We start from the raw sequence: 20,368 nt of genomic DNA, 5'->3' as shown, positions 1-20,368 counted from the left end.
AAGATTCTTCTTTGTTAAATTTGGTGTGAAATAGTATTACTGAAATTGACCCTGTATTCCTTTTTAATTCTTTACCCTGGAGTCCTTTCCTCGGTTGGAGGTGTTTATTAGATGTTGCTATTGGTTTGTCAGTCCCTTCTCGGTAACATGTTGATGTCTGCAAAATAAACCAGGATTCTGCTCCTCAAACTCTGCTTCCAAGTTGAAATTACATTATTCCACTTTCCCAATTTTATATGGGTATTTTAGTAGAGAAGATCTTCGCATGCCTTTATTTAAGCCTTCCTCTTTGTGTTCAGCACATAATGTGTTTCAGCCAGACCGCAGGCTGCTCCATGGGTTGATGTTGTCCAGGGGTCCAAGTTCAGCCTTTGAGAGACCCTCTTGGGCCCTTCATGTGTTTTTAGTATGACTTTGTCCTATTTAAGCTACTCAGAATTGCTTCTATGTAATCTTCCAGTCCTGAGAGAGGGGGGATACTGACCATTTTCTGTTGCAGTCCATTTTTATCCCAGTTGTTTCCTTGTTTTGTTCTAGCAGTGGAGTTCTTAGTTGCCTTGGAAGATTCTTTTAATTACTTATTGTTGCAAAAAAATTTCTACAAATGATTTTTTGCTGCTTTTTCTTTTAAGGAATTCATTGGTAGCTGTTAATCAAGCATACTTGACTGTTAGGCTACTTTTAGATTGCGAAGTGGGAAACTGAAAATAGTTACTGCCCTCTTTGAAGAGAAAGGTTGCCTAATCACAATACAAAGTAGCCGAAAAATATGAAGACATGCTGGATAAATGCTGAAAGGAGTTTCCATCTTTAATTTTCATTGAGAAAAGTTGAAGTTTTTTTGTTAGTTTTTTTTTTTTTTATGATTTCACTCCATTCATAACTTTGTATAAAAGCCTTTTGTGCTTCACTCTACTCTTGCCTGTTGAAGTAAGTTGCTACATCAACAAGGTAATCTGTTTTACACAAAAATGCCTGATATTTCAAACTGGGCAATAAAGATTAGGTATGTGGCCTTACTTACATACATAGGGTCTGTTATGTGAACTTATTGTAAGTTCTGTTATCACATGTTTATTTAACATGTTTTTGTCTTGAATTTAGGTAACACCTTAGAAGACAAAAAGAACCCAAAGAGACTATGTTCAGCTTCTTCCGAAAGGGTCAAGATTCAAAGAAGGTCACAGTACCAGAAAGAGAAGCAGATGGATTTGTTATTGTGGGTAAGTTGTGCTTCTGTATGAAGTGATTCTTTCATCTTTGAAATTTTGATCTTTAAGTTTCTTTGAGATGCGTAGACTAAATGAAATGTTAAGAGAAGTCATGATAAAAATTGTTCAGTATTCTTACTTTTCCTGACAAAGTTAATTTTCCTAGTCTGCTCATTTGGACTAAATAGCTGAAGTTTTATTTACACAGGTCATATTCAGGAGCACTGAAAATGTACTTTCTTGTTTTCCTTTCATGCTGAGTGTCAAGAAGTTACATTCTTACAAAACAGTAAAGGTCAAAGTTTAGGCTTCTAGCTTTGTGATTAGAGTTATGGGAAGGGAATATTTTACTGCAGTTGTTAAAGGACTGGCTTTATTCAGGTTCCTTCCTTTTCATTTTACCCCCAGACTTTTTATATTATAAGCCAAGTGCTTATGCATTTCTGGTCATGGTGAATGTAGATGCTCTGTCTCCGAACCCGACTCTTCTGTTTGATAAGAATTAAACAGTTTAGGGCTTTCAAAGTCTTCTTGTTGTTCAGAAACTAATCTGAAGTATACAGACCTATAAATTGGCTAAATTTGGAACTTTGATCAAGCTCTTACACAGTTTTGCAAGTCAGTTTAAGTATGCAGAAGAGAAAAAATTATTGCTGTTATGCTGAAACTGATCCTTTTCTTTTTTATCTTTTGGCAATTTGTTTTCCTCCTTGTGAATCTGTCATCATCAATATTCAGCTTCTGCTTCTCTGATTTACTGACTGATTCTTATCAGTAATCTTACAGTATTTCTCTGTTTAAGTGTTATTTCTTTTTTGAGCATTTTCAAGTCACAGAAGCCCTAGATTATCGAAGTCTAACAGTACGAAAGGCTATTGGAACCCTTTCTGAGAACTTAGATTTTTGGCAAAAGTTCTCTGTTAAAACAAATCTGTTTCACATCTGTGACTGTGTTGTCATGCTTTATGGCTACCTTCCACTAGATTTTGTTCACCTGCAGCAGTTTTCGTGGCTACATCCAACATTTGCATTGTGAAAGGGTCAAAGGAGACTCGTCATCATCCCCAAAAGGTCTGGAGACCATTTAGCATTTCAGTTTCTGTAACAAGCAGAATTCTGCACCCAAATGTTGCTATGTCCCACAGTTGCTGGTCCTGATTCTGCATTCAATTTAGCTTCATTCCTTTTCCCTGAAATGCTGTCAGTGATTATTTTAACTTTGTTCACATAAATTCACATAAAATTAATCTGTTAAGTATAAACTTAAGAATGATCAATGTTATTTGAATCTTTTTAAATTATTATTTTTTTGCTTAGACAGAAGTTAATTTAGCTGTCTATAATGAAATGGACTGAACTGGGCAGAAGAGCTGTCATCAACCTTATCAGTGAAGCATATAATTGTCTTGCAAGACAAATGTAGTTGCAGAATTATGGGTCAGGACTTAAATAGATATTTACCTGGATGGGGTATTCTTTTCTAGAAATAGTGTAAGGGGAAAAAAAAAAGCCCAAACCACAACACTTAGCCATTCTGTTAGTTACTATTTTGTTACTTAGATGGAACTATTTTGTTACTATTTATGTTTATGTTACTATTTATGTTTAGTGACTATTTTGTTACTTAGATGGAATGTTCTGAAGCTTTTCTAAACTGGTGTCAAATATTCTGGAAATCCAATAGTAAATATCTTTAACACATCTCAGTAGCCGATTTCTAGGACCATTAGTGTAATCCTGCTGTAGGCAGTGAATGCTCTTGGAGGGGGTGAGAATTTAATTTCTTACATTTTTAGTTGGTTCTTAAACTCAGTCTTGCATTCAGAGCATATAAGACCAAAAAGCCTGGTTCACCAATATCCTGTGGACATGGGAGGAATCTTTCTGAATTGGTTGGTATTTGAAAAAGTGAGAAGAAAATTCAGTGCTTTACTGAGAAAGCTCCATCACAGCTATTGCCTTATCAAATCTTTAGAATTATTTTTTCTTTTCTTTTGATTTCTTCTCCAAGTCCTGTTATAAATTGCTATATTTGAAATCTACTTTTTCCTTGTAAAGTATCTATGCATTTGGGAATTCAATGTCTGACTAGAAAGGTGACTCATAAAAACAGCAGAATCAACAAAACCAACTGTGCAGCCTAGCAGCTGAAAGAAATTTTCTATTTTCGCTTTTGGGGTAAATATTGCATGTGTGGGAGTCAAGCAAAAATAATTTGTACTTCTGTCTCTACAAAATAAATATAAAATGTAATTTCCTACCAGGGACTAAAACATTTTTATGTTTAATCACCAGTTCACTTATTTTCTGCGTAGTGGTCATCTCATCTCTTCACGAAGCTGTAAAAATGGTGGTTGTTCATAACAAGCAGAACTGTGACTCTGAAAAGGGAAAAGAGGCTTATAAAATAGGCATAACACATGCAGTTTGATGAGTGAATTGAATGCAGAAGTATGGAAAAATATTTCAGAGACTTTCCTGATCATCACAATTTTTTTTAATCTTAACATTCTGAAAGCCAGAATTAAGAACAAGTAATTTTCAGTTAGCTTGGGAATCTTGGAGAGTAGTAGTTCTTCAGGAATTCCTCACGTTTTGTGGCTTTCATTATATAAAATAAATTCCAACCTACCATTCAATCCTAGTGTTGCTAGTCATAGAGAAAAATACAGGTTTAATGCTAGCATTTTGGTTTGGCACACAGCTAAAAATGTCCCATCAGCCTCAAATATCCAAATGTCTTATAGTCCTAACCTCAGTGTAAGATCAGGAATTGAAAAACTGAAACAGCAATGCTACTTCCCATGTGTGTTTGGCAAGACAGAAACTCTGCAAAATCCCCATGGTGCTGATGGTGCAGCTGAGGTGGGTGGTTTTTGCTTGAAGCAACTGAAGGATCACAGAATCATAGAATGATTTGGGTTGGAAGGCACTTTTAAAGATCATTTAGTCCAACCTGCCTCCATGGGCATGAACATCTTTCAAGAAACCTTGTTGTTCAAATCTCTGTGCAGCCTGACTTTGAACACGACTTTTTTTTTCTGGGCAACCTTATCGAGTGTCTCATTACCCTTATCATTAAAAAATCATGTAAATAATTAAAATCAATTAGAATATTGTTCTGTATGTCCTCTTTCAGAAGGACCGAGAGAAGTTAATTTTGTTTTCAGGTTTAGTTTAAGAGCCCGATGTGCAGGGTCTTGTTTACTTTTCCAGACAAGATTGCAGTGAGCCAGAGTGAGGGAGCAGCAAATGCTGGTGGCTCCAGCAGGCAGGTGAGCCTGCAGCCCAGTGAGGGTGCCAAGGGTGCAGGGGCTCAGGCAGAGACTTCACTGAGGAGCAGGACAGTCCCACGCTCCCTGCGCAGGGACACCACAGCTCCGGGGACAGTGATCAGGGCCAGCCGAGACCTTGCTGCCAGACACTTCTGCAGGGATCAGGCACATCTGAGGCCAGGCCAGGAAGTCAGGTCAGAGAGTTGTGGTCACCCAGGATCCCAAGCGTCCCTACAGGGTGCTTTTGGCAAGGACCAAGAAATGTGGCTTCTCCCACAGCTCTCTGCCTGGTCCTCATGGATGTGCTCAGGCTGCATCATGTCTGTGCTGGCCATGGGCACAGAGAGCCACAGCTCTGGCACTGGGAAGGGGCTGCCGAGCCCAGTGGTGTGCTCGGGGCTGGACAACCAGGAGGGCTGTGCTGTCTCTCACTGTGTCTGGAGGCAGCACAGTTCTATGAGGAACTCTTGGTCTGATCCTTTGACCATGCCCGAGTTCAAGGTTTTGTTTACTTTTGATTTGTAATTTCAAGGGGAGTCTGTTCCATGGATTTAAAGAGTTGTTGGGTTTTGTTTTGTTTTCTCTCAGGGATCTTTTTATGTTGGGTATTGGAGTGGAGTAAATGGTTTGGATAAGCAGCTCAGTTACAGGTGCTAGCAAACCTGATTTTTAAACATATTTAACTTCTGTTTCTTTCTTAAACCTAGGACAAATTTCACTTTCGTTTTCTAACATGTAAATTTACATGGGCTGTCATTTCAGAGCTCTGCTCTCAGCTTCAGGAGCAGAGCTCTTAACAAGTGGTAGGGAGTATTGGTACCTATAGGGAGCAGTAATGGTTGTTTTCTGAGATTCAGCAATTTTGTAATAAAATTTTTCCATGAGGAAGTACCTAAGGAAAAGTGAACAGGCACAGGATTCTCATCCGAGTAGAGTGACCATCACAGACACAGGGAGGCTGTGTACATGATAAGAAAGTTTGGCAGGAATTTTGTACTAAATATACACTTTGCACTGTGAACCTCCCTCCTTCCTACTGGGCTTTCCTAGATCCATCTAGGATGGCCATCTAGAATTTATGAGCAAATTTTGGTTTGACGCTTATTTGTTAATATTTATCACTATTGGAGTAAGCATGATTTTTGCCTATCAGGTTTCCTCTTAATAGAAAGTAGTGACAGACATAAAAAATTAAGGGTTTTGCTATCTCTTTGAAATAAATAGAGGGATCTGTGGTATTTAAATAAGTCTTGGATTTCAATTAACCAGTGTCCCGTCTTTTTCAATGATGATGTCTGAAGAGAAAAAACTCTACAAAGCAAATGTGTTCAGTCTTGCACCAGCATCTAAAATGTCACAGAAAAGGAGGTGGGAACTGCTGTTTTTCATTCTGTGAGATGAAATACAGTATAAGGCAATTATTTCTTCCTTATTAACAATACAGAAAAGAACTGGTACTAATACCAGTTGACAGGTAGAAAATTTGGGAACTTTTTGTGAGAAGCGGGATGTTGTTGATTTCATTATTACAACCTGCTGTGACAAAGTCAGTAACATAATGGGCTACAAAAAGAATACACAGGGAGTCTGATAAATTATGGTGGATGATAACAGGTTACCTTAAAATTTTGGTGGTCAGATATGACTTACTCTTTTAAGTTAATCTCAACAAGGCATTTGAACTTTGACTTACTTCAAATTAGGTACTTGAACCTTACTCTGATGTATTCAGTATCTGTATTGTTGAGTTGAGTTAAATCAGTATTATAACTCCTTCTTACAGGATCATCTTCATCTGTAGGCAGGAGTATCCTCATTCCTCTGTGAAATGTATGATTTATATCCAGATGAAAGCTTCCCTTTGTCAACTGCAGTTATATTGCAGAAGAACATCCTTAACAAATGGGAAAGTAATCAACCCAAGTCAGCTTTTAGGTCTGGAAATCTGGACTGTTTTTCCACAGAACAATTTTATGTATACTTGTTCCTCTCCAAATTGCAGTTTCTGTGTTGCCATGAATTTACTCTGCATGCAGGTAGTTTTTTTGGGGTACTTTGGATAAAGTGTATATTTGAATTAAGGGACACCCCCAGTGTTGCCCAACATGGAAAAAGGCCTTACAATAGGATCCTTACAGTTTCCATATTGATCCTAATAATAGAGATTTTGACATATATTTTTAAAGAACTCCTTAAATGTTTGCCTCTGAGAGAAATATATATATGTATAAATTTTCTGGAGTGAATCTGTTATGAAAGGGAAATTTAGTATATTGATATTCCTGAAACAAAGGAGTACCCTCACACTAGTTCATTACTGCAAATCAAATACTTTTTCTGCTTTCTTCCCTCTGCATACACGCCTCAAAGATTAAATGCATCAAGAGATTTGTAAAATCTTAGTGTTATTGATGCTGTTTGTTTTCTAGGAGTTAGTAGTAATGTGTAGTAAGTCCCTGTAAATATCTACTTTGCTTTTCCATTAATATTTAAGGAGCTTTTGAGTGGTGCTCGTAAGGAAGGTTGGGCTGCTGTAGTGTTTTAAAATATACTGTTACATTAAGGAAATGTACAAGGCATTGTGTCAATTGTTAAAAAGCAGTGTCTCAATGTCCTTTCATTTCTGCATCAATGGACTTACATGAGCTATTTTTTACATAACAAGAAGTGCTTGTGTAGTTATTTCCAACCTTATAGTTTTCAAATAACCAAGCTACTGTTTTTTATGGGTTTTGAGGTTAAAATATTTAACACTAACTTTATAGCAATCTGAGATTTGGAGATATCTGTTAATACTTTTATCTAAAGAATATTTTATATGTATCAGCCTGTGCCAATGTAAGTGAACACTTTTGATGCACACTAAGAAGTTACAGTATTTAAAGCGACCTCTTATCTGAAGTGCTGCTTTATGGTTTTTATACTTAAAAACCATGGTAGTTCTGAGTTTTGCAATTCAATCTGGGCATTGAATTTTGCAGCCAGAGTTGATTGAAAAGGGAGGAGGAGGAATTCAGAAGAAACAGCCCTCTCCTGTTACCAATCCTTAGTTGCATAAGGAGGTAATGTCTCTGCTTCATTCAGTGATGAAGTCAAACTAATCCTCTTTGGGACTAATTTTGCACAAAAACAACCTGCGGTTTTCAGTGGTGCCACTAGATGGGGATTTCCCTCGCATTCAGGACTCGGAGGGCTTTGCTCTCCCCCTTTCACACACAAAAGTGCAGTAGTAGTAATTATCAGTGCACCATTTGATTAGACTGTAGGTTTTCAAGAGATGTATAAAAAGCTTTTAAAGCCTAATATCAAATCTATAATGACATTCCAACCTAATAAAAACAATGAAGCTTGAAATGTTGACAGCATGTATCTAGATGTTGGCTTGTAATTCGTTCCAAACAGATCTGTTGAGGCCCATGTGGGACCTAAATAACACAAAGAAGTAAATTTGCATATTTTACAGCAGGGGGAAAAAACAGAATGCAAAAACATGAATAATTAGGAGCACAAGCTTCATGCTATATTAATACTGTTGAAAAGCATGTGTTGATTGTATTCTGAAAGCCAGTAGTGATTTGGTTGAGTGAACTCAGTCAGCATCTCTTATGCAGATTAAAGGATCTGGGTTACAGAACAACTGAAATTCATTGTTTTGTTGTATAAGGAGGTATATTTCTTAAAGGAAGTGCTTTTTTTTTTCCCTCTTGGATTCTATACAGCAGAAGCAGTCTTTAATGTATCGTCAAAGAATATTTTTGTTGACAAATGACTGTGAATTTCTTCATTTACTTGTACACCTCTAGATTTTAAAAACAGTTCTCTCAGCCACAAATCAGATGTTAGTATATTTAGCACTATAGTATACATGACCTACTTACTTTTCATTCTGCATAATTTCTCTTCCTTTTGCTTTCTAGGGCTTGAGCCCCTGCAATATACTTATGATGCTTTCATGTTATGATTTATTATTATTAAATTTGCAGAAAATGCCCTTCTCAAAATATTAGAATACAGGCCAGTTATGACTCGGAATATTGTGATTGTTGTGTTGGCTTCTGTTGAGCATAACATAAAATGTAGCGTACTTTTTATGAAAAAAAAAGGTTATTTACATAAAAATGGTAAATAGTACCAAAAATGATTTGTGGTTTGCTTTGGCTGAATATTGTCTTGGCCCCTTAACTCACAATTATCTTAAAAAGTTACCTGGTTTTGACCATAGACTCAAGGGAAGAGAAAAGAAAGAAGATGAAGACTTCTTGTTTAACTTGTTTTAATGCTGGCAAGAAAGAATTATGTGCTGCTGTATCGAACAGCTCTATTTTGGGGCTTTAAGAGACAAAAATGCCCAGAACCAAACACTTCCAGTTCTGTCTATTAAGCACATCTTCTTAATTTGCATAACCAAAGGAAGAAAATGGTAAAATGTAGCCGTCTTTTTAGAAGTTGATGTAATTGTAAGAGGTTAAAGAGGCATCTGGCAAAAGGTTGTTTTGAGGTCACACATGCATCTGGCAGTTTGCTGCCAGTCCTCTAAGAAAATATTGGTTGGGGTTGCATTCCTGTTTTTCATATTAACTGCCTTCAGACTTGATGTATAATAGTCACTTTCTAAAATCCAGGTCTCCAAAGTGCTCCTCAGAGGTTTGGTCCTACTGATTTTAATTTTTGCAGATACTGATGGGAGCAGAATATGCTTAAGTAAGAAAATTCTTTTTTGGCTAGAAATTTTTTCTTAGAAAAGATGAAGATTTTTCTGGACCTGACTGGTCTACAATCATGTGTTTACATAGCTGAGATTGTATTCTTTAACCTTTCTTATAGTAGGGTGATCACTTTTGACACCTGGCTTCTGACAGTTTTACTCCCATGTGTAGAAGTTAACTCTCTAGTAGCAGCACCATAGTCTATTGGCCTCTATGGCATTCTTAAAGAAATTTGAAGTTGAAATATGCAAAAGGAAAATACCTATTGCCTATTGTAAAACAGAGTAAAACCAGTAAAATATAGTATAAAAGTATGGATTTTCAAATGCTGGTGGTAAACTTTGTTTCCCAGAACATGCTGGTCATTAAATCACTTTTAGAATTAAAAGTTTCTGTGCTTTATGATGCAAAGAAAATAGTTCAGTGTATGAGAACATATTTTTAGGCCAAGTCTGACTTGCCTGTGTACAATGGACTCACAGGTACAGCTAACTGAAAAACAGGAGGTGAAAAACGTGTTGTAGGAGCACAAGCTGATGTTCTGGCAAGTGATAAATTCAGGTTGAAGTCCCTCTTTCAGCAGTTTACAGCATAGTTAGATGTTCATTCCTTGTAAAGAGGGCCCTAGTAATTGGCTCATGCAATCACTGCCTGTCTGGTTAGAGCCATTCATACTTCTACAGATGTTAATCAGTGTTAATTTTTATGATTTTAAACTCCTTTCTATCTCTGTCAAATAAATGTTTTTGTACTTCTTTTTTTCGGTGGAAAAAGAAAAATTACTTTTACAAATATATATTGTCTTGTTTATTTTTAATTAGATATTATAAAGAAACTCAAAAAGGTTTTGTTCTGTTTTACAAGTGCTTCAAATCAGTCATGTCGTAGGCCTCAATGTGAAATAGTAACATAAGTGTAAGGCTTTTCCTTAAAAATGAAAGGAGACTTGTCACTTGTCCATAAAGATGCGAGATTTTTTAGCTACTCCTTCTTGGTATACTAGTAATTTGGTACATTTTAATCAGGAAAAAATAAATTAAAGGATATAGGGGACTTATTTCAGTGCTATTTCATCAGTTTTTGCCATAACATGTCTTTGGAGGTTAATTCTGTATATTGTTTCCTCAATTTACACATGGTTATTTGCTATAAAAATAGGGCAAAAATTATAATAGACAGAAAATACTTCAAAATGTTAACTTGATTTAACTCAGACTACTGGTACAGTGTGTTTCTCTCTTTCCTCTTCCCAGCATTGAGATAAATGTGGGACTTGATTAAGCAGATGAATAGAGTCTCTTCATTTCCTTCTTGATTTTGACAGCATGTCTAGGTGAACTTAGGGGAACATTGATTAGGTGGATATGGATTTGATATTTTGTCTAAAAGAATACAAGTACAAACTGTAGGGAAATCTCACAATTGGAAGTACTGAGTTGCCAATGGTGAGGCTCACTGTCAGTGGTGAGGCTCATTTGTTTTGGTGCTTTGGTTTGTTGTGGGTTTTTTGTAGTTTTTGTTTGTTTTTCAGTTACCCTGAGATAAAGATGAAGTTTTAAGCATGTAGCTGCCAGGTGCAATATATATATTTTTTCAGGTAAATTGGGCAAACTTCCTTAAAATGATCCAAAGTCACAGATTTTTCCTGGAACAAAACAAAGCAAACCAGAAAAGTCTTGCTGTTAGACTGTATCATTTAAAATCTCTTTTTGCTGAGATCTGTCTGGACCAGCTGCAGTTGTTCAGGATTTAAGCTCGTAGTTTTCGTACTCCTGGGTGAATAAGGGAGAGCAACAATTTAAAACCCATGAGATTAATTTTGTCCTTATTTCAGTTAGTATGAAACTCCAGGCTTTTTTGAGAGGAGTGGAATGGAACTTTATGGCTATTTCTTTGCCATATTATTTTTCAATGGGAACTTGCTTACCTGATTACTTCTGAATTATTTCATCCATAGGTCTTGCAGAAGGGCAGGACTACAGAAAATTTGATCTACAGAAACATTAGACAAGCTATTGTAGCAGAAAGCATTCAATATTTTCTTTAAAAGATGCATATTAAATGCACATACTAATGCACCCTTCATTAGGAGGCAAACTTGTGGAGACAATATTTTTTGATTGGAACTGTTTTCTTTTACTAACCCGCAAGTTATGTCAACATACTTATAAAAAGATGCACAAAGAGCTTTCATTAGGTCTAAATACTGACTCCAGTTGAATATAAACCTCAGTTGCATATACCAGCTCATACAAAAATTTACTTCTACTTTACCACTGAGCAACCCAAAGGTGAGACCCAGTGAAGAACAAGTAGTAGTTTTCAACTCATGTATTGTGTTTTTAAAAAGTTGGAAAGAGTGAACCAAGAAATAGAATTAATCCTCTCTGAAATTTAGTTTACAAAATCTGTTGAGAACATGTTTGCCTAAAATGACCTACTGAAAAAAGCAGAGACCAGCAATAAGCTTGAATTCTTGGTATGCTCTGGAGTTGAAATTACTGAATCAAGGCACCATACCTCAAGCACATCTATCCACTTGACTCAGGACCAAAAGCAGAAGTTACAGCATGTTCTTCTTGAAATATGTTTGGTGTGTATTGGTGCTTATTCAAGCATTCGTCTGAGAAGTGGGAGACCTCAGCTCGAGTTCTGCATAGGCTTAGTGCTGTCAGATGCACATCTTCCAGCATCAAAGTCTGAAAGTCCATAGAAGGGATTCCCAGTGCTTATACTGGCTGCACAGTGTTTCTACTTCAATAATGAAAGACATAGGAGATTCTCTGATACTGCATGAGTCATTGAACTTCAGTGGCCTGTGAGTAAGAAAATGGGAATATTGATCTCTGCTCCTTGGCCCAAGTGTGTGGTGGATTTGTGCTTTTTTTATTTATTAAAATGAAATGACTAAAGCTTTTGAAAAAAATTTTCAGCAAAAAGAGACAGAATGTGTTGCCAACTTCTAGGCGTCAGGCTCAGACTTGTTCTGATTTGTTTTGCTTCTGTCCCAGGCAACCTTTCCTTTTTGGGTGAACCAGGTCCAGCTTCCAAAGAAAGGGGAGAAAGGTTCCCAAGACAATTAAAGTGTAGCTGACAAAGAGAACTCCCTGTGGCAGCCAGGAGTCTGAATATCATCAGACTACAAGGACCAGATTTCAAATCCATTGTTTCTTGAGTAGGCTGGTTTAGAGGGTGAGGGTAAAAGCAATATCTGCTCTCCTTTTCCCTGGAAGTTAAAACAAGGGGAATGTGCCCATTATGCCTGAAACATGCAGTGGGAAATGTGAGGGGACACATGAGTTAAGCTGCTTCGCAGTCAGATCCAGGACACTGGTGCAGAAGTGACAGCTAATGAATTTAGGTTCCTAATGCATTTTGTGGCATGTACGACAGCTGCTTTCTTAGGTTATTGTTTCAAGTATTCCTTTGTAGGCCTCCTACCACTTCTAATCTTGTTGATAACAAAATATGCATACGGTGTGAAGATAATGAGTTGTGCTTTGTTATAATACGCTTTTCATTTAAAGTAGTATAAACAGCAGTCAAATTCTATACTTGCAAGTCCTTGCTATTGCACTAAACAATCTTTTTAGGAGTATTAAGAAACTTAAAACAAAGAAGGGAGCAAAATAATTGAGCATCATACTTGTGGGTGATATTCAACTTGTCACAGCCATGAATGAATTCATTAGCTGTCAAAATTTGATTTTAAAAAGCCCTACTTTGTTGCTGGACAGTGCATTGCAGGCACAGCTGTTTGGCGGAAGAGGGTGCATTTTGTTTGTGCATATTCCTTCTGCTGGCTTTGTGATTCAGTGGGCAGGGGCTTCAGCCCTCCAGGGGGGCTGACAGTGCTGGCTGATAAAAGAAATGGGATCTTGTTCTGTGTAAAATAATAGTATCACAGGATATGCTGAGTTGGAAGAGAGCCACAAAGATCAAGTCCAACTCCTTGTCCTGCACAGAGTTGCACTGTGTGCCTGAGAGCATTGTCCAAATGCTTCTTGAACTCTATAAGCCATGGTGCTGTGACCACTTCCCCGGGGAGCCTGTTCCAGAGCCCAGCCACCCTCTGGGTGAAGAACCTTTGTCTAATATCCAACCTAAACCACCTCTGACACATGTTTAGGCCATTCCCTCCAGTTCTGTCACTGGTCACCCAGAGAAGAGATCAGTATCTGTCTGTTCTTTTCCTCTCATCAGGAAGTTTAACTGCAATGAGGTCTCCCCTCAGTCTCTCCTTTTCTAGGCTGAAAGAAAGTGACCTCAGCCACTGCTCATATGGCTTCCCCTCAAGGCCCTTCACCATCTTTGCTGCCCTCCTTTGGACACTCTTTAACAGCTTAGTGTCTTTTTATACTGTGGCACCCAAAGCTGCACACATGATTCGAGGTGAGGCTGCCCCAGCTCAGAGCAGAGTGGGACAATGCCCTCCCTTGCCCGGCTGGTGATGCTGTGCCTGATGCCCACCAGGACACATGTGGCCCTCCTGGCTGCCAGGACACTGCTGAGTCATATTTAACTTTCTATCAACCAAGACTCCCAGATCCCTTTCTGTGGCACAGTTCTCCAGCCTCTCATTCCTCAGTCTGTCCTCATATCCGGGTTTGGCCCATCCCAGGTGCAGACACTTTCCCTTGTTAAATCTCATATAGCTGGTGATGGCCCTGTTCTGTAATTTGTTGAGGTCTCTCTGCAGGCCTCCCTGCCTTTGAGGGGTCAACAGCTATTCCCAGTTTTGCATCATCTATGAACTTGCTTAGTATCCTTTCAGGTCTTGTGTCCAAGTCTTCAATAAAGACATTGAAGAGCACAGGACTAAGGATGAAGCCTGCAGAACACCACTAGTGACAGGTCACCAGTCTGATGCCACCCTGTTCACTGTAATCCTTTGTGCCTGACCCCTGAGCCAGCTGCTCACACATTGCATGATGTGTTTATCCAGTTTAGTGCTGGACATTTTCTCCAGAAGGATCCTGTGAGAGACAGTATTGAAAGCTTTTCTGAAATCCAAAAAGATTACATCGACTGGCTTCCCTTGATCAACTAGGTAAAGTAAAACTTTATAGTTAAAAAAGTAAAACTTTATAGTACAGTAAAAGCTGCCCAGCACATTGTGATTTCAAGTTTGATTATAAGAAGTCATTAAGAACTTCAGATTAAATGCTCTTAACATTTTACTTACTTGCATATTGCCTTTTTTTTTAAACCTGTAGCACTCACTACTGCTGTGGAAGTTGGTTTAAATTTGTTCAGGGACATAGTCCAATAGTGTTTGTCTTGTCTTTATCCTTATACTTCTGAGCTAATTTGTCTTGCAATGTTTGGGTTTTTTTGAAGTCTTCTGTTTTAACACAAAAAGGCAATGCTTTTTTTTTCTTTTCTTTTTTTTTTAAGACTCCCCTCCCCCTCAATTTCTCATTATATCTACTGGTTGAACAGTACAGGCTCATACCTGCTTAATGTCAGCAGGTATCTTTCAGCTGCACATCTTGCATACTGACCTTTGTAACAGATACTCTTGAACAAAAAATGTTTTCTATTTGATGAATCAGATGTAAATTGAAGAATGTCTGTGTTATTCTTTTGTGTTATTATTTCAGAAGGTGTCATATCTGTAAGTGGTCTTGTCTACTACTTCCTTTCTCTCGTTTTCCTGCCCTTTCCCTTGGGTCCAGTGAAACTTCTGAATCCTCTGGGTTTGTATTTCTTTAAGTCTTCAGCACATTCCTGGCAGCATAAGCCATCTGTTTGCTTACATTCTGTAGCTAAAGTCAATGAACTTCTTGTGCAGGGAATGAATTATGAAGTTAAGACATTTCTGGTGAGAACATGTCTAGGCAATTTTGATCTTGACTCTGGAGATCCAGCTTAACACGAGGTACAAATGAACAAACTCTAAGAGGCTTTTGTTTTAAACCTTCCATTCTACTACCTTTCATTCTACTCCTGCTATTTCCATTCTACTACTGATGACTTTCCTCATGTAGACCCTCTTTGGCAACTGGAGAGTGACCAACATTTAATCTTGTTATCTGTCTGTGTGACTTTAAGTGGCCCAAGTGCTCTGATGTGATACCTGCAGTGTTAAGGACAGCTGATTGATGCAGTGTTTCAGCAGTCCAGTCTATTTTGCCCTTTTGAGAGGGCTGAACCATGTACTACGCTGACATGCTGCAAGCAGATGGTGATACCTGATGTACTGTGGGGATATTCTTTGACTTTTGCTTTTGATTTTACTTTATGTCTGGTAGGCTTTTTATTACCATGAAACCACCCAAAGAACAGAACCTCTGTTGAAAAAAGCTGGCAGTTTCTGAAGTCAGGATTTTAAGTGCATTATTTAAGATAACTAAATAGATACGTGCTATATAAACTGCCTCATCATCTGAAGATCGGAACAAAATGCTACAGGGCCCCCTCATCCTTCTTTCTTCCCTTCAAAACAACTGCTTCCAACTAGAACTCATATTCTGAATTATAAATTGAATGATGTATACGAAACCTAGTTATGAAGTACAATCTGCAGGTAAACAGGAAAAGTAATGTGACCTCACTTGCTTTAGAAACATGCTGAAATGCTAGTCAAGCAGAAGCAGAAATACCCTGAAGTGTATTTACTTTGGCCGTTTGTTAAAATCCTGACTACCTTTAGATATTCCTTGCTTCTGAGATATTTATTATCAAGAGATAGAAGAGTTTCAGCTTGTACACTTGATGGACAAAGAGGTATCCAAGAGCTTTCTATATCCTTACAGTCCCCATATTCTACTAAAAAGTTATTTTAGTTCTTAAATAAAAACATCTTATTTGTACACATTACTATACACCCTGAAGATAATTGTGGTGGAGTCTTTCTAAGAGATGTGGTGAAGCAGCTCAGGAACAGTTTGTAGATTCCCATTAAACCTTTAGGATGAGTTTACTTGGGGCTATGTCTGTGGCCTTCCTACTTTTTCAAGGTGGATTTATGTACAATTATTTTTGTTCGTAAACCTGAGGTTTACTTGCTAGTGAGCATAATTCATGCTACAGTCGGGGTAGAAGTGTTTGGATATTTTGGATGTAAATTTTGTAGATAGATCAAATAAATATAGTTTGAAGGAAGAGCATTGCAGATGGGGAGTCTTTCTTATGTTTTACCTTATTGTAAACTGAATGTCTGGTTACCATTTTCCCCCCTATATATTGCATCTGTATTTTAGCATGTGAAAGTCACCCCTGCTTCCACAATGGAGCATACACATTAGACAGTACTATTGATTCTTTCTTACAGAACACTAGTAAAACTTTACTGCATGTACACCACCTGCTTCTGAACAAAATATTTCTAGCAATCCATATGTATATTCTATTTCCATTTAATTGCTTTCTGAAGAGTGAACTGAAAGAATAGCTTCAATTGAAATAAGTGTGTGCAGGGGAAATAAATTTGGTGTAATATTAAAGGGGAAAAGATCCAAATATAAATGTGGAGTTAATAAATGAAGCCGAGCTCCATAGTTCTTCACCATCTCCTGTGACATCTTGTAAGGGGAGGATTCTCAAGCAGTCAAATAACAGGAAAATGGTGAGAAAAAGCCTGAATAACTGGTTTGGTCTCATAACACCATTTAACTCTTGTATCCTGCTATTCTTCTTCAATGAGAAAATACCCGGATAGAGTCAGGTATGTCAGCATCTTCCAGGATGATGCCCTCTTGACAAAGGGGAATTTTAGGATGGTAAACATTGTGTATGATGGAACCATTTCAACTAAATCTGCTGTTAATGGCTTAGAACATGAGAGGAAATGGGAGGGGCACCAAATATGTCTTTGATTTACCTTTGAGCTAACTGATTTCAGGTGCCCAGTCTAGTATGTTTGTCCATGTAAATTAGAGTGCCCTTTTGGCCCCAAAGGTAACAAATTTTAAAATTTTAAAAAAGAGGTAGACACAGAGAAAAGGTATATCTTACTAGGACATGGTAGAAAGTATTAGCTATCCCTGTTCAAAATTCAGCTTCTGTTGTTCATAAGAATAACATCTCATGGAAACCAATAGCTTTTGGCCAGTTTCCAGACACGTGGGGCAAAATTTTGGTCATAATTATGCGTTACAGCTTATTTTAATAAAAAAAAAATAGAAATAACTTCATGTTGACCACAATTTACTTCTGTTTTCATGAAAACAAATATTGTACCAATATGAAAATTTAGTTTTTAAGAAAGTGAGCCTAATTTTTAGGGGTTCTTTCATGTGAATGCGTTTCACAGAGATATATGATTATCTGTTCAAATTCTTGGTTTCAGTAAACCAAGTTTTTCAGTTTGACCACAGTAAAGTTTTTTTTCTATGTGTAAACTGAAAGCAATGCTACACACTTAGGAGTATGTTTACCTGTTACTTTTTTCATTGAATGAAAGCTGAAAGTTGATGACATGTATTTTATGTGCAGCTGTCTCTGCATTTTCAATATAAGAGGAAATACAATCAGTTCAGCATGACTGGATTACTATAAATAGTGCTAGAAAATACCTTCATTTCCTCTCCACATTTATTTTTGTCATATGCCTTACTGACTGTAACACATAATGTAACCAAAAGTGGAGTGTTATATTTTTATTTTAAAAATGCAACGTTAAAACGTGGAGCGGTATCTGTATTTGAGAAACAGAACTGTAAAATAGAGCTCACCTTATGAAAACATTTTGGGCATGTTTTGCTCTTTTTTTTAGGGAGGTAAGGAATTTAATAATTGGAGATAATAGTGATGAAAGCAAGAATTCAATAATTTTTTGTGCTAAAACCAAAAAGTTATTTTGGGAACTAAGCAGTACATTTCTGCATTAATAGGAAAAAATAAATATTTCAGTCCTCGGTTTTGTCCTTCTAGTGGAAGCAAATTAGATAAAAATTATTTTACAGTAGTTCTAACTTAATATTCCTTTTTAGTTGAAAAGTGGAAACTTTAAGGTTGTTATGCTTTCTTTGTATGATCATCTCCTAAGCTAGTGTGATTTGCTGGCTTTTAACTAGGTATGGAAATTATGCATTTTATTAATCAGATAAGTACAGGCTGTAATAACACACCGTGCATAAGATGTCTGAAAGGAAAAACACCTTCCAAAAGTACTCATTCCATTACAAGCAAGCCTCATAGAGCCTGCTCTCTCATGGCTTTACTGCTCACCAGCCTTAACCCTGCTCCCTTACCCTCCTTCAGTCCCATCTGTTCTCCCACAAATCTCTCCTTTCATGGTTTGGCAAGGAATGGCATTTCCAGGGCTGGCTGGCTTGCTGGTCCAACACAGAGGACAGTGCCACTCCCAGATAAACCTAATGCAGCCCTTGGCTCTGGCTCTGATGGGTAGCAGCTGACTCCAGAGGCTGCTCACAGCCCTCTAACCCTTGGTTGAGCTGATCTGGCTTAGCAGCTGTAGTTTAAGAGCTTGGTTGAAGCTTAATTGACACAGGCCAATGATCACAAAAGTTATTAATGAATAACAAATGGAAACACATCGGCCATCCAACTAAAAAGCCTCTTAAAAAAAAAAAAAAAGAAGTTTTAGTTACGTACTGCTTGGTTTTATAAAGAGTAGAGAAGTCTGTAATTGTCTCTGCGTTACTAAGAAAGTAACTTTCAGGATAGCTGCAGAAAAGTTACTTTTGTGGAAAATATTAGCAAAAATTTTGTGGAAAACATTAGCACTAATTGTTCCCAGGGACTTGATTTTCAGTGTTCTACATGGCAAGTAAGTTTTCCATCATTTGTGCCTGTGCCAGGGGAAGATGACAAGGCATCTAGCCATATAAAAGCTGGATGTTAAGGGGTGTGCCTTCCTGTTATGAAACATGCTGCAAGCCTGAAATTCAAAGTAGATGAGAACGCGTGCAAGACATTGAGAACAAAGGAACAAGAGAGTAAGCACTGAAATAAATATACTGGAATGTAGATTCATCAGGTTGACTTTCTGATGAAATAAAGCTGGGAACTTTGCTGCCCCTAAAATCGTATTAGGTGAGTTCAAAGCTTGTGACTAGTGAGCCCACTTATTTGAGTAGAAACAACTATAGTAAACCTGTGTGAGAGCAGCCATATGCCAGAAGCTAACCTAAGTGTACGATGAACCAATGTTGTTTCATACATGTATCTTTCCATAAAAAAAACCCAGCCAACCAAACAAAACCAATAAAACGCCCCAAAAAATTAAAAAACCCCAACCAAACAAAAAAAATCCAAAACACAGGGGGAAAAAATGGAGTTGTTTGCTTTTGTAAATATTTACACTAGCTAGATACCTGAATGGTTTGATAGCTTAAATGCAGTCCTTTAAACAGGAGGAAAGACAAGTATACAAAAGAAACCTTTAAAAAAAACCCCAAAACCAAACCAAAAAACATGGTTTTTAAAAATCCTATAAGCTATGTGCAGGATGCCACTGCATTTTTCCCAAGAACAGAAGTTCCCACTTAGGATTGTAGTGAAGGTGATTGAGACTAGATGGATGAAGTGTAATACATAGAAGAAAGAAGTCAGGTCTGCAGAGGTATTGCATGATAGCTTCAGAGCCATCTAATTTTAAAGCCAAGTGTTATCTAAAGAAAGTAGATCCTTTATTCAAAGGCCATTATTGGAGAAAATACTGACAGAATACTTTTAAATATACAGATGCATTTTTCCACAATTAATTTAGTACTTTGTGCCACAGTGAATTCAGGTTGGAGAGCATACTCCAATGCTAGCATGAAAAATGTCTGATTATCAGCAGATTCAGGTGAAGTTAGTTTTTTAAGTCTGAAAAAAACCCCTGTTAGTCTCCAAAAAGAGTAGTCATCATCTGTATTTCTATATCATGTGCAGTCTCATCTTTTTTTCTCCTTCCTCCCTGTTGAACAAGATAGCTTTCACTAAGAATTACAAAGTCTCAATATGATTAAGTGATTTTTAGAATGTGTAACAATTGCGTATACTTGACATGTTGAGATAAAGTGGTTAATATTTCCTATAGACAGTACCTTCAAATTTATTTTTAATAAAATGTAAGTATTTAAGGATTCCCAAGCAGTGAACAAAGCAGTTGTCATCCTGAATGTTTACAGCAGCACTTTTAGCTTGTACCAACTGACTGGGGAGAAGACCTTCCTTTCAGTTTCTGTTCATAACAGTGACTTGCGAGAATGAAGCAGTGCAG

General features: G+C 37.4%; 1 protein-coding gene across 5 annotated transcripts in view; it reads left to right on the top strand.

The window, feature by feature from the left end:
* UMAD1 (UBAP1-MVB12-associated (UMA) domain containing 1) overlaps positions 1–20,368 on the top strand; it is a 78,723-nt gene that overhangs the window by 5,835 nt on the left and 52,520 nt on the right. For all 5 annotated transcript variants that reach the window (XM_021538360.2, XM_021538364.2, XM_021538361.2 and 2 more), the window contains one exon: positions 1,105–1,223. In XM_021538360.2, coding sequence (XP_021394035.1) covers positions 1,142–1,223 — 82 coding nt within the window. In that variant the 5' untranslated portion in view covers positions 1,105–1,141. The remainder of the gene's footprint in view (positions 1–1,104; positions 1,224–20,368) is intronic.

This window comes from Lonchura striata, chromosome 1 (assembly GCF_046129695.1).
Source record: "Lonchura striata isolate bLonStr1 chromosome 1, bLonStr1.mat, whole genome shotgun sequence".
NCBI classification, from domain to species: domain Eukaryota; kingdom Metazoa; phylum Chordata; class Aves; order Passeriformes; family Estrildidae; genus Lonchura; species Lonchura striata.
The sequence above is the reverse complement of the archived record's forward strand: the minus strand, read 5'-3'. Positions and strand labels throughout refer to the sequence as shown.